General features: G+C 39.7%; 1 protein-coding gene across 2 annotated transcripts in view; it reads left to right on the plus strand.

The window, feature by feature from the left end:
* The first annotated feature begins 2,101 nt into the window (after nucleotides 1–2,101).
* The window catches only part of myo3a (myosin IIIA), a 69,469-nt gene continuing 59,038 nt past the window's right edge, over nucleotides 2,102–12,532 (plus strand). Inside the window, exons 1-2 of one of the 2 annotated variants that reach the window (XM_005730462.1) lie at nucleotides 2,102–2,135; nucleotides 9,720–9,903. In XM_005730462.1, the coding sequence (XP_005730519.1) occupies nucleotides 2,107–2,135; nucleotides 9,720–9,903 (213 nt within the window). In that variant the 5' untranslated portion in view covers nucleotides 2,102–2,106. Of the gene's footprint in view, nucleotides 2,136–8,598; nucleotides 8,748–9,719; nucleotides 9,904–12,532 lie in introns of those variants that run through there. The other variant, XM_005730463.1, reaches the window with a different exon arrangement.

Here is a 12,532-nt window from a genome sequence, read left to right on the forward strand (position 1 = left end):
TCACTGTATTACGGGACAAAGTGCGTCCCTTATTAGCTCAATACGGGACGTGTACTTTTGTTTCGAAATACAGGACGATTCCGTTTTTTAAGGGACGGTTGGCAACCCTACCAAGGCAATCGCAAGTATGTTTTTGGTACAACACCAAGAGCCTCAACTGCCAGAAACTAACCATTAACTGGTTGGAGAATGACCATTTTCCCTAGCATAAGTAGGCACCAGTGGGTTTTAGAACAGTCTCTAAGCATGTGTGACAGAAGGCTAAGATAGTAAACAACATGACTTAGCATAAATTAGATAAATTACCATGTTAGCATGCTGAAGTTTAGCATTTGACTCAAAGCACGAACCAAGTATTTGATATCTATCAAACCCTTCCAGTATACACACTGTGGTAAAAGTCTTATACATATTTATAGAAAACTAATAATTCAACATAATTATTAGCTTTCTGTGAATAGCTCGAATTAGCATATATAGAGCTGCAAAGGGTGCTAATGTCTCAAAGAAATACCGTACTGTGTCCAATTAAGGAGATCAAAATGAAAATTAAATGTCTGAATATCAAAGGCAGCTATAAATAGACTGTCATTCATCCAATTCACATCCTACAGCCTTCAATAAATCCATTCACGAAGCTCATGAGATACTTAGATTAGCTATATATGTTGAGGTTGTGCTGCACTTCCCCAGTTTTCATGGTGTGCTTGCCTGCATGATAGCAAAAGAAACAAATTTGCAAGTAGAGATTGTCTAATTTCATGTGATTCCTAGCAGTAAAAGTGTCCCAGACTATGCACATTAATGTTATAATGAGCAAGGTTGTCAGGTCAGCTGAACAAAGGTTGACCAAATTGAGCAGCATGCATGTATATTGTAGTAATGATTGCCTAATGATCTTTCTATCAACTGCACAATCCCAATACTCATTTCAGTGCTTCATGATATGTGTGCACCACAGCTGGGTAAGTCACAGCCCAGTGGTTTGCCACAATGGCGGCCAGTCATTGACGCCAGCCATGAGCCTGTCATGCATTCACACCACGTACCCACGGTCACAATAGCCTCATCAGTAGCCTTATTCAATCAGTCTTCACAGACTGAGTCGACTCGGGTGCTGCAGACCCAGCCAGCCATCCACTGATCTGCATGACAGCGGCATCAACAATCAGAGCGTCACTCCTTAAATCTCCTTGAAGTGATCTCTGATTTCCCTTGATTGTGTCCTACCATTATTCCACTCAGCATTTTCAAGTATGTCCATGTGATTAGTACAGCGAATGAAGGGAGAATGGGACACTGTGACACTGTTTCTACTAATTACTTTAGCAGCAGTGCACAAAATAGGTGGACGGAGACATTGGGCTTATGTAGGTCAACGAATAGACAGGAAATTCAAGATATTTACATAAACATTTACATTTCTGTGGCTTCGGAATAGAAGCTTGAAGGATAAAGCAATAAAACACTAAGACACGATGGTGGTGCAACACTCATGGCTACCAATATCATGAGAGCGGTATCGATTCCTACATTCCACATACAAAGAGTCAGACGGGACTTATCAATATCTTTATCAATCAGTCAATCAAACCTAATGAATTCTTGCTTGTCCTTCAGGCCAGCATATCATGAGCAGAGGTTTGAGGCCACACAAATGTTTATGGCTGCTTTTAAAGCAGCATGCTCTAGAAAAGGCATAAAAGGGAGAAATTGAGCCCAATCTTTGTGAACATTTATGCTTCAATTTTCTTTGTAATGTGACGTCAAAGTCACTAAAGTTGTGTAATATTAAAGAAAACTTGCTCTAAACTTTTAAGTGTTTATTGTGATTATCCAATCCAATGTGATTATCCAATCACTACTATGCTTTCATATACTGCACAATATTCATTATTTCTGCATAACACCAAAATAAATGAATAAATCACAATGCAGTGATATCTGTAATATTCCAGAGTTTAATGAGTGGGTTAGAGCAGACAAAGCTGAATGACTTGCTTGCAAGTGGCACTTCATTTTCAACAACATAATTGTTCTCAACCCTTGCACTGCTCTGAATCCCAACACATTTCACAAATGATTTGCCTGTAAAGGACTGAAGACATGTCTGAAAGCAGCTTCTTTCATTTCAGGTAAGACTCTCTGTTTCTTAAACCGTGTTCCAGAGATTTTTTTCTTTTTGTTGGAAAATTAAGGTAATATTTCTGCTTTTACAAAACACGCAGGACCTAAACTGACTGAGAAAAATCAGTGTCAGATCAAACTAGACGGATGCACAGTTCCATACTGTATGCAGAATGGATTATTCAGCCATCACGCAGCCATCTTACGTGTGTCATGAGATGAGCTATCTCGTCAGCGCAGCATCAGTGCGAAAGGATGATGCTTCACGGTGTAGAGACTAGCGACTCAGAGTGCAGCAGAGCAGTATGTAGGTTACCTGTCAGGAAATTAAGCCTATTAACCGCTTATGTAACACGTAACACATTTCACTGTGAGCACGGGGGTTCTCGTCCAATATTTCATATGTGGTATTTGGCAAGGAGGGATTTTTGTTAAACCGGTGTACTTTGGAGTAAGTTGTTACACAACCTACTTGTGTGTGTGTGTTGGACATATAATTTTGTAAGAGTGATGTGAATGTTTCAATGTGGGAAAAAATTGTTTAAATCAAAGAACAATCTCATACTTCTAGTTTTCAGTTCTCTGTATGTTTGTTTTCTCAAATGTCAAGCCTTAGATTCAAGAGGACCAATGCACATTAGGCTTCATGGGAGGGGGGGGGGTCATCATTAAGCCACTGACACTATGGTGAATGAGAAACACACTGTGAAGCCCTCTATAGAAGCAACCTAAGGCTAAATAAGTCCAGACTGTTTCTCATTCCCTTGAAGAAGTCCTTTAACCTTGTGTCCCAGGGAAACCTGTATGTGCTCATATGTGAGTGCAAGGTAATGGTGTGGTACTTCCAGCCATTAGGTTATTATGTAACCAAAGTGAGAGCTGTGTTGGTCCATTATATTTTCAGTGTGTGGTGGACTCTGTTTCTATCCCTGCATGCAGGATCTCAAGGTGCCGCTAAAGGATGTCAACTTTAGGAATCTCAAAACGGCACTTCAGTGTGTGCTTTTGGCACACAGTGACGAATCAGATGGTAATCTTCGCCAAGGTGTTTACATCTGAAAGTGAAGCAGCCAGGTTGAGAGTCAAATCTCCAATTCTAAGGCCAGTATCCTTTTGGATTGCCAGAGGAGTTTATGTCTTGTTCACACATGAAGGTAGAGTGTGAGATAAACAGGTTTGTTAGACCAGTGTTAATAGTAATGTGCTCATTTTACTGGTGAAGAAGGCAGCTTTGCCTCCACGAAGCAGAAGACAAAGCAGAAGAAGAGCTGCTGCATTTTTTAGCAACACATTCAAAAATATCAACTTAATAGTCAGAGCATTGCCATTTTTTTTGATCCATTGCCCAGTAACCATGAGTGAAAATGTCATATCCACAAAACATCCTGCGCTCTGCGTTTTGGTAAGTGAATAGTTTTTGATTGCTGTGGGAACTAATCAAAGTCAGATGATTGTGACAGTAAATGTTGGTATTTTGTGACAGTTTGTGCTTTAGCTTCATGACAATACAGATAATAGTTGCTGAAATATTTTACCTTGTACCTGGTGAACATAAAACAGTGCTGTCAATTAGCTAATATCAGAGGAAATGGGCAAAATGACCAAGTTGTATAAAAATCACAAGGACAAGCAGTAAATGAAAATAATCCCTGAGTTGTTTTCCTTTGTATGTTTCTGGTGCTAAACTGGTGAAATAGTGAGGACTGGAGCACAGGGAGAGTCTGCACACTGTACTGGACCTTTGCCCGCTCTAATCACGAGGCTATTATTGCCATCAGTGCATCTCCATCCTTGGTTTTGGTTCAGCTTCCAGGAGCCATTTGTGAAGCAGCAGAGCAGGAAATGAGGTTGGTGCACTGCAGTTGCCCAAGCCCGGAGGTTGTGCTTGAAGGACCCACACTTTAAGTCAGCACGTTGATTATTCAGCCACCCCACCCCCACTTTCCCCCTCCTCCCAAGGCCGGACAGTGTGGGTCATCGGTGGGGGGTACTGGTGCTGAAGACAGAACTAGGATTCATAAAGTGCCGGTAATAGACAGAGACATCACTGCTCGCCAGATTTATTATTGGCCAAAAAGCAGGCGCCGCAAAGCCAAATGATTGATGAGGCTTTGTGACATGGTCAAAGCACTGGACCTACTGTTGTTTTTTTTTTTTTTGGGGGGGGGGGGGGGTTCAGATGAGACTGGAGCCATTTGAAATTAGTTTTTTGGAGGGTGTCTTATTTTTCTTTCTCCTTGGAAATTGCCGTTTCCTTGTTATGTCTTTTCCAGTCCATCCTACCAAACTTTCTCCGGACTTTTCTATAATCAGAGTATACTTTCAGCCTTTGTGTGTGTGTTAGTTATCAGGGAAATGCCTCCATTATTCATAATGCTGTTTATCTAGGAGTAATTGCTTACAGTTCCCCAAGTCACAAATTTACTCCCTAAAAAAAGAGTCAATAAATGCAAACAATAAAGTAACTGCCTGTGCAAAGAGAAAAGACAAAAGTACAACATTAAAGAGCCTTTATGCATGTGTTCCTGTGAGATAATACCTGAGAAGCTGCATGAATATTTCAGCTTAAGCGTGAGGTTACCTAAATCAGTTAACTGCCTATTACATGTCATCTTGCAGAGTGGGTTGTTTTCCTTTACTGAACGGAAATAACAGTGACCCTAATGGTCACAGCTTGCCTGATGGTTTATGAATTACAGTATCTGTGGAGAGCATAAAGCCTTATTCATTTCAGAAATGAAAGAATCGAAGCATATGTGGAGCTACACAGAGCATGTGTCATGTTAAACAGAAGAAAATCCAGACTTTTATTGTAAGAAACTGTCATACTGAAAGCGTTTGTCTGTATACAAGTGATTGCTAATGCAAGTCTGTGTGATCTTTGACTGACTGTGTCAAATCAGCTGTACAGTACCCAGAATCTTCCAATTAAAGTGGTGAATTGGTTATGATCAATCAGCCAAATACGTGTAATATTCTTCCTGACGCGACTGCACGACACGATGAAGACACGCCTCTGCGTGTTCAGGAGAAAATAATCGCTGTGCCATCTGTTAGTGTGTTTGATAAATTATCAGCTTCACTGCTACAACAATTACTTTCTGACAGTTTTGGCAGAATCAATAATTTACAAAGGAAACTATGCTGCATGAAGTCTCACTTCTCTCCTCTGGACTGTTAATTGTTTTTAAGTGTTTGGTGCACCGACAAATCAAATGTACTATTAATGTAAACAAACGAGATGACTGAAAGGCAAATGATAGCTCGCTTCACACATCATGAGCACTGATAGAGACGGGTTTTATCAAAATTAAGAAGAAAAACAGGTTGTTATAGATTTGTTTTTTACTGGCTTTTCCCTGTGTTGTGAAGCTTTTAAAGAGTCACTCTTAAGCTAAAGAGTGATGAGAGTTTCTTCAGCCATCATGTCTGCAGCTTTACATCTTAAGAGGCTATTAGTGTGTAATGGATGCAACTTTCTAAGAAGACTGTCATATAGTTCTAAAAGTCATGGCCACTATATTAGGTATTTTTGTTCAGCTGCTCGTTAATGGACTGGCAGTTCTTTGGGTTAAAATGGTTTGTTGATGCCAGACGTCAGAGGAAAAGTGCCAAGAGTAACTCGAATAACCAACGTTTACCAAAGTGCACCTCTGAACAAACAGCACATGAAATCTTGAAGCAGCAGAACAGCCACTCCTGTCACCTGACAACAGAAAACTGAGGCTGCAATCACAGGGGCTTGCCAGAATTAGACAACTGAAGACTGGAAAAATCTTCCCTGCTCTGATGGGTCTTGATTTCTGCTGCCACATACAGACTGTAGGGTTAAAATTTGGGTCAAAGTACATGAAAGCATGGCTCTGTACTACCTTGTATCAATGATTCAGACTGGTCATGGCGCAGATTTTGTAGCAACTACTAGCCCCAGCTCAGCTGAGTCAGTCTTTCCCTCATTCCGAGACCTCTGAAAACGCTTCCCTGATGGCTTTACAGACTCAGTCACTATTTCAATGTCATATTAAATAAACCATTACGTTCATTTGGTAAATTATGGTCATTATTAGAGTCAAGAAGGAAGATCATCCAGAATATCTTGATTGGCTAATGAGGTGTGGTGCCTTGGCTTCTCACACCTCGCTTTCAAAACATGAAGACGGCAACGCTTAAAACATTAAGGTCAGTTTTTCATAATAGGGCTAATCAATAGATGATGTCATGTTAGCCTTTTTTTTTACAGTCTGTGCAAACAGGGCGCTCACTTGCAGTGAAAATAAATATAATCTCTTTCTCAGGTTTTGTTCATCCTTACAATATTTGACTCTCTGACTTCATTCTACGCATCAAAAACGATAAAGAGTTGGATTTACTGATATAAAATGACTGCATTAAATAAACTTTATGTGAAGCAGGTTTTAGATAACATCACTCGAGCCCTTTGAACTGAACTCTCAGCCGAGCTCTGCTGGCACTGCTGGGACTCTTTCCCCAGCAGCACCCGTGTAATGGGACACTGCTGAATGATGCTGAGAGGAGCACCAGAGCAGCCATGGCCTGTTTCACCTGACTCGCTCCTTGTTGTCGTCCGTATACTCGCCCGTTGTTAGCTTGTCTTCTGCAGGTTAATTTATGACACTATCAACTGATCGGCTGCTGGCTACTGGATGCCTAAGATAATTACTAAAACCAATTACTTGGGGATAGTAACTTTGCGAGTGTTCCTTATTCTTGATGTATAATACATAGCAGAGGTGGCTGGGGCACACAGGAACAACATCCTGCTCTGGTCTGTTGCTGCTGCTGCTGCCATCCACAACTGATACCCAAGCATGTTAATGCACTTAGGAAAGAGTAAGTATGATACTAACTTTTTATACTAGCTGATCCAGCTTCTTGACTTACCTAAACATGTTTTCAGCTTTTACTGCAAACATAAACACGTCAAGGCTGCTTCATTTGGATTTCTTATTTGCAAACTTTGGGAGTGGCTCAGTAGTAGCCCAGTGCAGGCTGTATGGATACCGTGTGTGTGTACGCGTGCATATGTGAAAGTGTAATCTATGCTTTATCCTTACCATCCATGTGTCTCTGTTCGCTTTGTGCCTTTTCACTGCAAGCCATCAAAGGTCAGTAAAGTTAGTTCACTTGTAATAATTTGGCAACATTTAAGTCTGTAAAGATTGTAAAGTGTAACTTATGTTTACTATGTGGAGAAGTTAAGCTGCTACAGCTGTCGATGAACTGTTTGCAAGATTTGACATGCCTTATTCTTTGTACTTTTATATTATTTCTAATAAATTCTGTGGCTATGCTTTCAAGTTTCGTCTATTCACATGGGCTTATTTGACTTGATATTATGAGGATCTTTTTCTGTGTCTTTCCAGTCGTAGCCACTTGCTTCACAGAATTCTTTTACCAAGCTCATGTTGTCTGAGTGGGAGCGCTGCGTTTTTTGACTTTGATGAGCCCAGTGAGGCAGATTATCTCAGCTTGTAGACGGGCAAACTTCATGTGCCAAGGTTAAGCTGAAACGTTAACCTATTCATCAGGGTTACAGAGTAGCCTCAAGTGGCCAGACGTCTTGATGAGATCAAAGAGTGTGCCTTCACTTGACTTAAAAAACCCCCCACACATTTATATTTAATTTTCACATAAACAAGACACAAAACAACAGCAACAAAACTGAATTATTTCTATCAAATAATAGCAAAGCAGTAAATACATGCTCAGTTACACATCTGCATTTCATTTTTTGTGCACACAGACTATGGTTAATGCCACAACCTTTAACAGCTAATGAAAAGTGACAGGCAGCCAGTACTCTGGGGCACACAAGCTTAAATAACCACATGCATGCAGTCACAAACTCACGCACACTGCCTCCTCTAAAGGGTTACTTCCTTGCAGCTTGTGATCCTGTTGGAGGTGTCCACTATGAGTCCTTAGGTTTCGCCCTCCCCTCTCATGTGTCGCAGCATGTTGACACACACAGGCAGTGATGTATTATTGAGGATGTCTGTGGATTACTTGGGCAATGTACATTACAAGTCCAATTACCTACACAAGGATACATGTATAGGAGTCTAATTGCTCTGCATGGGCAATGGCTGATGATATCGCTGCAAAATAATGTGCCTGTCTGCCAGTTTTATCTTGCTGTGTGCAGGAATCTGTACAATTTAAATCATCTTAACTAGTTCAGATAAAATAACTGCAGGAGCTGAGTATAAGATGGCACCCTGGGTGGCAGTCTTCTCTCACCGCAAAATAAAGTGAAAAATGATAATAAAAAGAAGAAGAAGGCTTTTTGCATCACTGTGCACTTCCACTCGAGCTAGTTTTCTTTTGTGTGTGAATGGGCATCTATATGGGGAAAGGCTCATGCTGCAACAGAGACTAATTCCTGCTAATCCCACTGTATCTCCAATCTCTCAGAGCTAGTTTCCAATGGCAGCCCTGCAGCAGGGGAATTGCTAGTGAGATTAGCTTTCGTTAGCTCCTCCTCTGTTTGTGGTACTCACTGGCCAGGCTGGCCTGCCACTGCTAACCTTTTGCACAGAAATGGATTAATTGCTTTGTTTTCCCCCAAAAAATGTGCTGCATTGATTTCGGAGAATAATGTAAGTTTGACTTAGACAGTTGTGTTTTTGTCTTTGCTTTAGCTTTGTGGATGTGGTTCTTTGAGTTATGGGAACAAATCTGTGATGACAGACAGACACCTTTGAAGGATACACGAAAGACTCTCTTGAGATTTGGCTGTAATTGCATTTCATGTAATTATCTGATTGATCTGCAGAACCTGAACTTTCTTCTGCATATTTCCATGCAAAGACAACATATGGGTTTATTTACTAATAGCTGTTTGCTTTTTAAAATATATGTACATATTATCACCTTGCCATTTTGGATGTATCTTGCTGAATATCTTGATTAATTTGGTGTCGAATGATATCAGCCTTAAAAATTGGGAATGTGTTTGATTGGACCTGAAAGCAGGAAGCACACCCCTCTGAGTGTTTACAGAAAAGCTGTGACTTAAAGCTAAGACATCCCATTTATCTGTAACAGGACACTGAAGAGTCTTAATGAAGGCAAGCACAGTTGTTGCCTTTATTTTTATGCATTGTTATGTTATAAAGCTTCAATCTGCTGAAAATCAAAGCTATTTCCTCTAGATGTAATATTTACTGCAGATATAGATGGGCGTTAAATCCCCTAAAGACCCAATTTAACCCCCCATCTATATTGCATCCCCGGATTATCCTCAAGTAAAACACTTCCAGTTTAATTCCCAAACAAACCGTGAACTTTGAACACTCATCTGATTAAGCTTCAGGTGTTGAATTTAGAATCTGAAGGAAAAGATCTACTGTACATTATGTACTTGCACAATAGCTTTAAATCCCCTTCATCTGAGCTCTTTACTAATGTGTTTACTCAGTTCAGACATGGATTAATAACAGTATAGCTGCACTAACTGGTGTATAATATAGGTCACACACAGCACAATGTCCCCCCCCCCCCCCCCAACTTACCGCCTGCCCCTTCTCTATCACTGACCCACATGTACATGTGTTTTTCCCATTCTGCAGGAGATATCTCCTAAAGATGTTTCCACGATCAGGGAAATCGATTGTCTTTGACAACTTTCCAGATCCGACCGACACCTGGGAAATCATCGAGACAATTGGTAAAGGGACCTATGGAAAAGTCTATAAGGTGCTTAATAAAATAGATGGAAGTAAAGCAGCTGTGAAGATACTGGATCCGATCCATGTAAGTTGAGTTTGTTACATAGTAAGTAGTACATTGTGAAAGAGCTTTAAGACTTCTTCTATATTTTTTATGACTGAAACAAAGAAAGTAACGGCTACAATCTGGAATTGTAATATGTTTTTGTAATTTGTTTCTGTAAGTACTGGATCATATCACTTAATCTTTGAATTCAGGTGTTTTCAGGGAATCCAGCGCTTAGAATAGGTCATTCTATAGAGTTCACTGAATTTCAGTATGGCACTGCAACGGATGTCGCCATTGCAACAGGTGCATTTGTGAAATTTTTCCCTCCTAAATATTCCACATATTTCACATCTGACATTTAGAAAACACAGTGATTCAGCCACAAAATATCAGACCAAGAACTTATAGAGCGAAACTGATCAGTGCCAAGTGCACAGTGTGTAAAAATTACCAAAGCTCTGATGACTCACTGACCAGCTACAGATGAACCAGCAACAGTGTCATGGACAGTCAAAGCTCATTGATGTACACAGGGGGCAAAGGCTGACCATTGGGTCTGATCCAACAGATGAGCAGATGAGAGTGGCTCAAATCGGTAAAAATGCAATGCTGGTTGTGATAGAAAGGTGTCAGAATACACAGTGCATTATAGTTTGTTGCTTATGGGGCTATAGACCAGTCACCGTGCCCATGCTGAGGCTTGTTTGCCACCAAAAGCGCCAACAAGATGCCAACAATCGACCATCTGTGGATTGTGCTGGTCAAACAAGTGTGAGGCCCCAACTACAGCAAAAGGGGGACCAACACAATTTTAAGCATAATGTCATGTTAATGCCTGATTGGTATATATATCTATACATATTGTTTTGCTCTCAGTGATGGCACAAGAAGTACACGTTTATGTCTTGTGGCAAGTGTTTAATTTACATCATCGATTTCTGGGTGTTTTTACTTTCCTACATCTTTACTTTAGTTTTAGTTGATTGTTAGTGTAGTTTTCCCTGTTGTATGACACCTTAAATGTGATCAAATTTAATCTTTTTAAACTGAAAATGTGTATTTTATATGTTTCATTATTTTTTACCTTTTTTTAGAGATTTATATCTGGAACAGGGAGTGCACATGATCTTCCAAGGTTAAAAGTCATGATTTTTCTTTACATTTCATCTGAAGCGTGCCCATAGGCTATGTATACCAGCTGGTATTTAAAAGGAAATCTAAATAGCTGGGTAGAAAACTTACTGAGAAGTAAACAGTAAAGGCCCCACCATCTCACAAAGAAAGAAAAACCTTTATCATGTGAAAAACCTCTGGCTTTGCAAGCACAAAAAATCAAATCGTCAGTGTAGTCTGACTTATTAGCTCTGCCCTCGGTAAGATAAACATCACTCTGCTCTGCTTTGTTCTCAGCCTGTGAAGAGAATAAAGCCAAGCAGGTTGGAAACACCTCAAGCGAGATTCTTGTAACTATTCTTCCCATCTACAACCATCAGCAAATTATCTCAGAAAATTGCCTCTGATGATATCAGTTTAGCACTCTGATCATTTTGGACTTGCGTTGCTTGTGGGGTGCTTTAGCACAGAGCCAAAACACAAATTTGGCATTACAGCAGAAGTGTGTGAAGAAGGAGAAGAAAAAAAAGAAATGGCCTAATGAGAAGAAGACTTTGTCATGCTGCAGGGAAACATGATGTTAAACCTGACATTGTGGGACTGATCTGTCCTATAGAGTCAACATTTTTTATAATTACTAGATTTACCATTTACAGAAGATTACTTCAGATGTGTTACATTTCTGAGCATTACCATATTTGAGTAGTCTGTTTGTCACCGTTCTTCATCTATTGTGTTGTCTATTTTGAGTCTACGTTATAGTGCATGGTTTATTTAGAGGCATTTAATGAGCAGCAGGGTTCTTCTATTAAACACACTCTTCAAGTCTCATTAATTTGGGAGGGGATTTGTTTCTAATTATTAAGAAACGCAAAGCGCATCATTACCATAATCTTAATCACTGCACTCATTTCGTTCACATATAGAAGATGCAGTACAGATTTTTTAAAATACTGTATGTTATGTTTAGTTTCAAGCTTTATCTTTTTCTTTTTACATTTTTTTGATGAAAAGCGATTTGTAGTCCAGTAATTTTCTGTACTTTTGCTTTCTACCTTAAGCTACATTAAATGTATAAAGCAAAGTCATTTTACATTGTGGGCCACATATAGCCACTTTGATCTTAAGTGGCCTGGATCTTTGAAATTCCCATTTCTGTCAGTGTAAAAAAAAGTTTAACTGCACATTTAGTCCCTAAGAAATCTTCATATATCAAAGGTGCAATTTCAACAAAGTGTTAAGTAGTTTGTTGCCCTGTCTTTGTTGTAGTTATAAAACTTTTTTTTTTTTGTTTTTTACAGACAAAACATGAAAAAAAATGTAATTACTTTGGTTTAGTATGAACGCAGGAAGTCTAAAAAATTATGCCCTCCTTCACATTTTCCAAAACCATCCATTGGAATTAGAGTCTTTGCTGTGCCCATTTTGACCCCCAAACCATATGTTTGAAATCAAAAATCTGGTTTCAGGACTCTGTACGAGGGGTGTCAGACTTCCGATGCCACCAACTACAATAGGATTCTGCTCAGTACTATTTATTGTAGTACTGCTA

The sequence above is a fragment of the Pundamilia nyererei genome, unplaced genomic scaffold (genome assembly GCF_000239375.1).
Source record: "Pundamilia nyererei isolate P.nyererei 1_Seehausen unplaced genomic scaffold, PunNye1.0 scaffold00037, whole genome shotgun sequence".
Lineage (NCBI taxonomy): Eukaryota > Metazoa > Chordata > Actinopteri > Cichliformes > Cichlidae > Pundamilia > Pundamilia nyererei.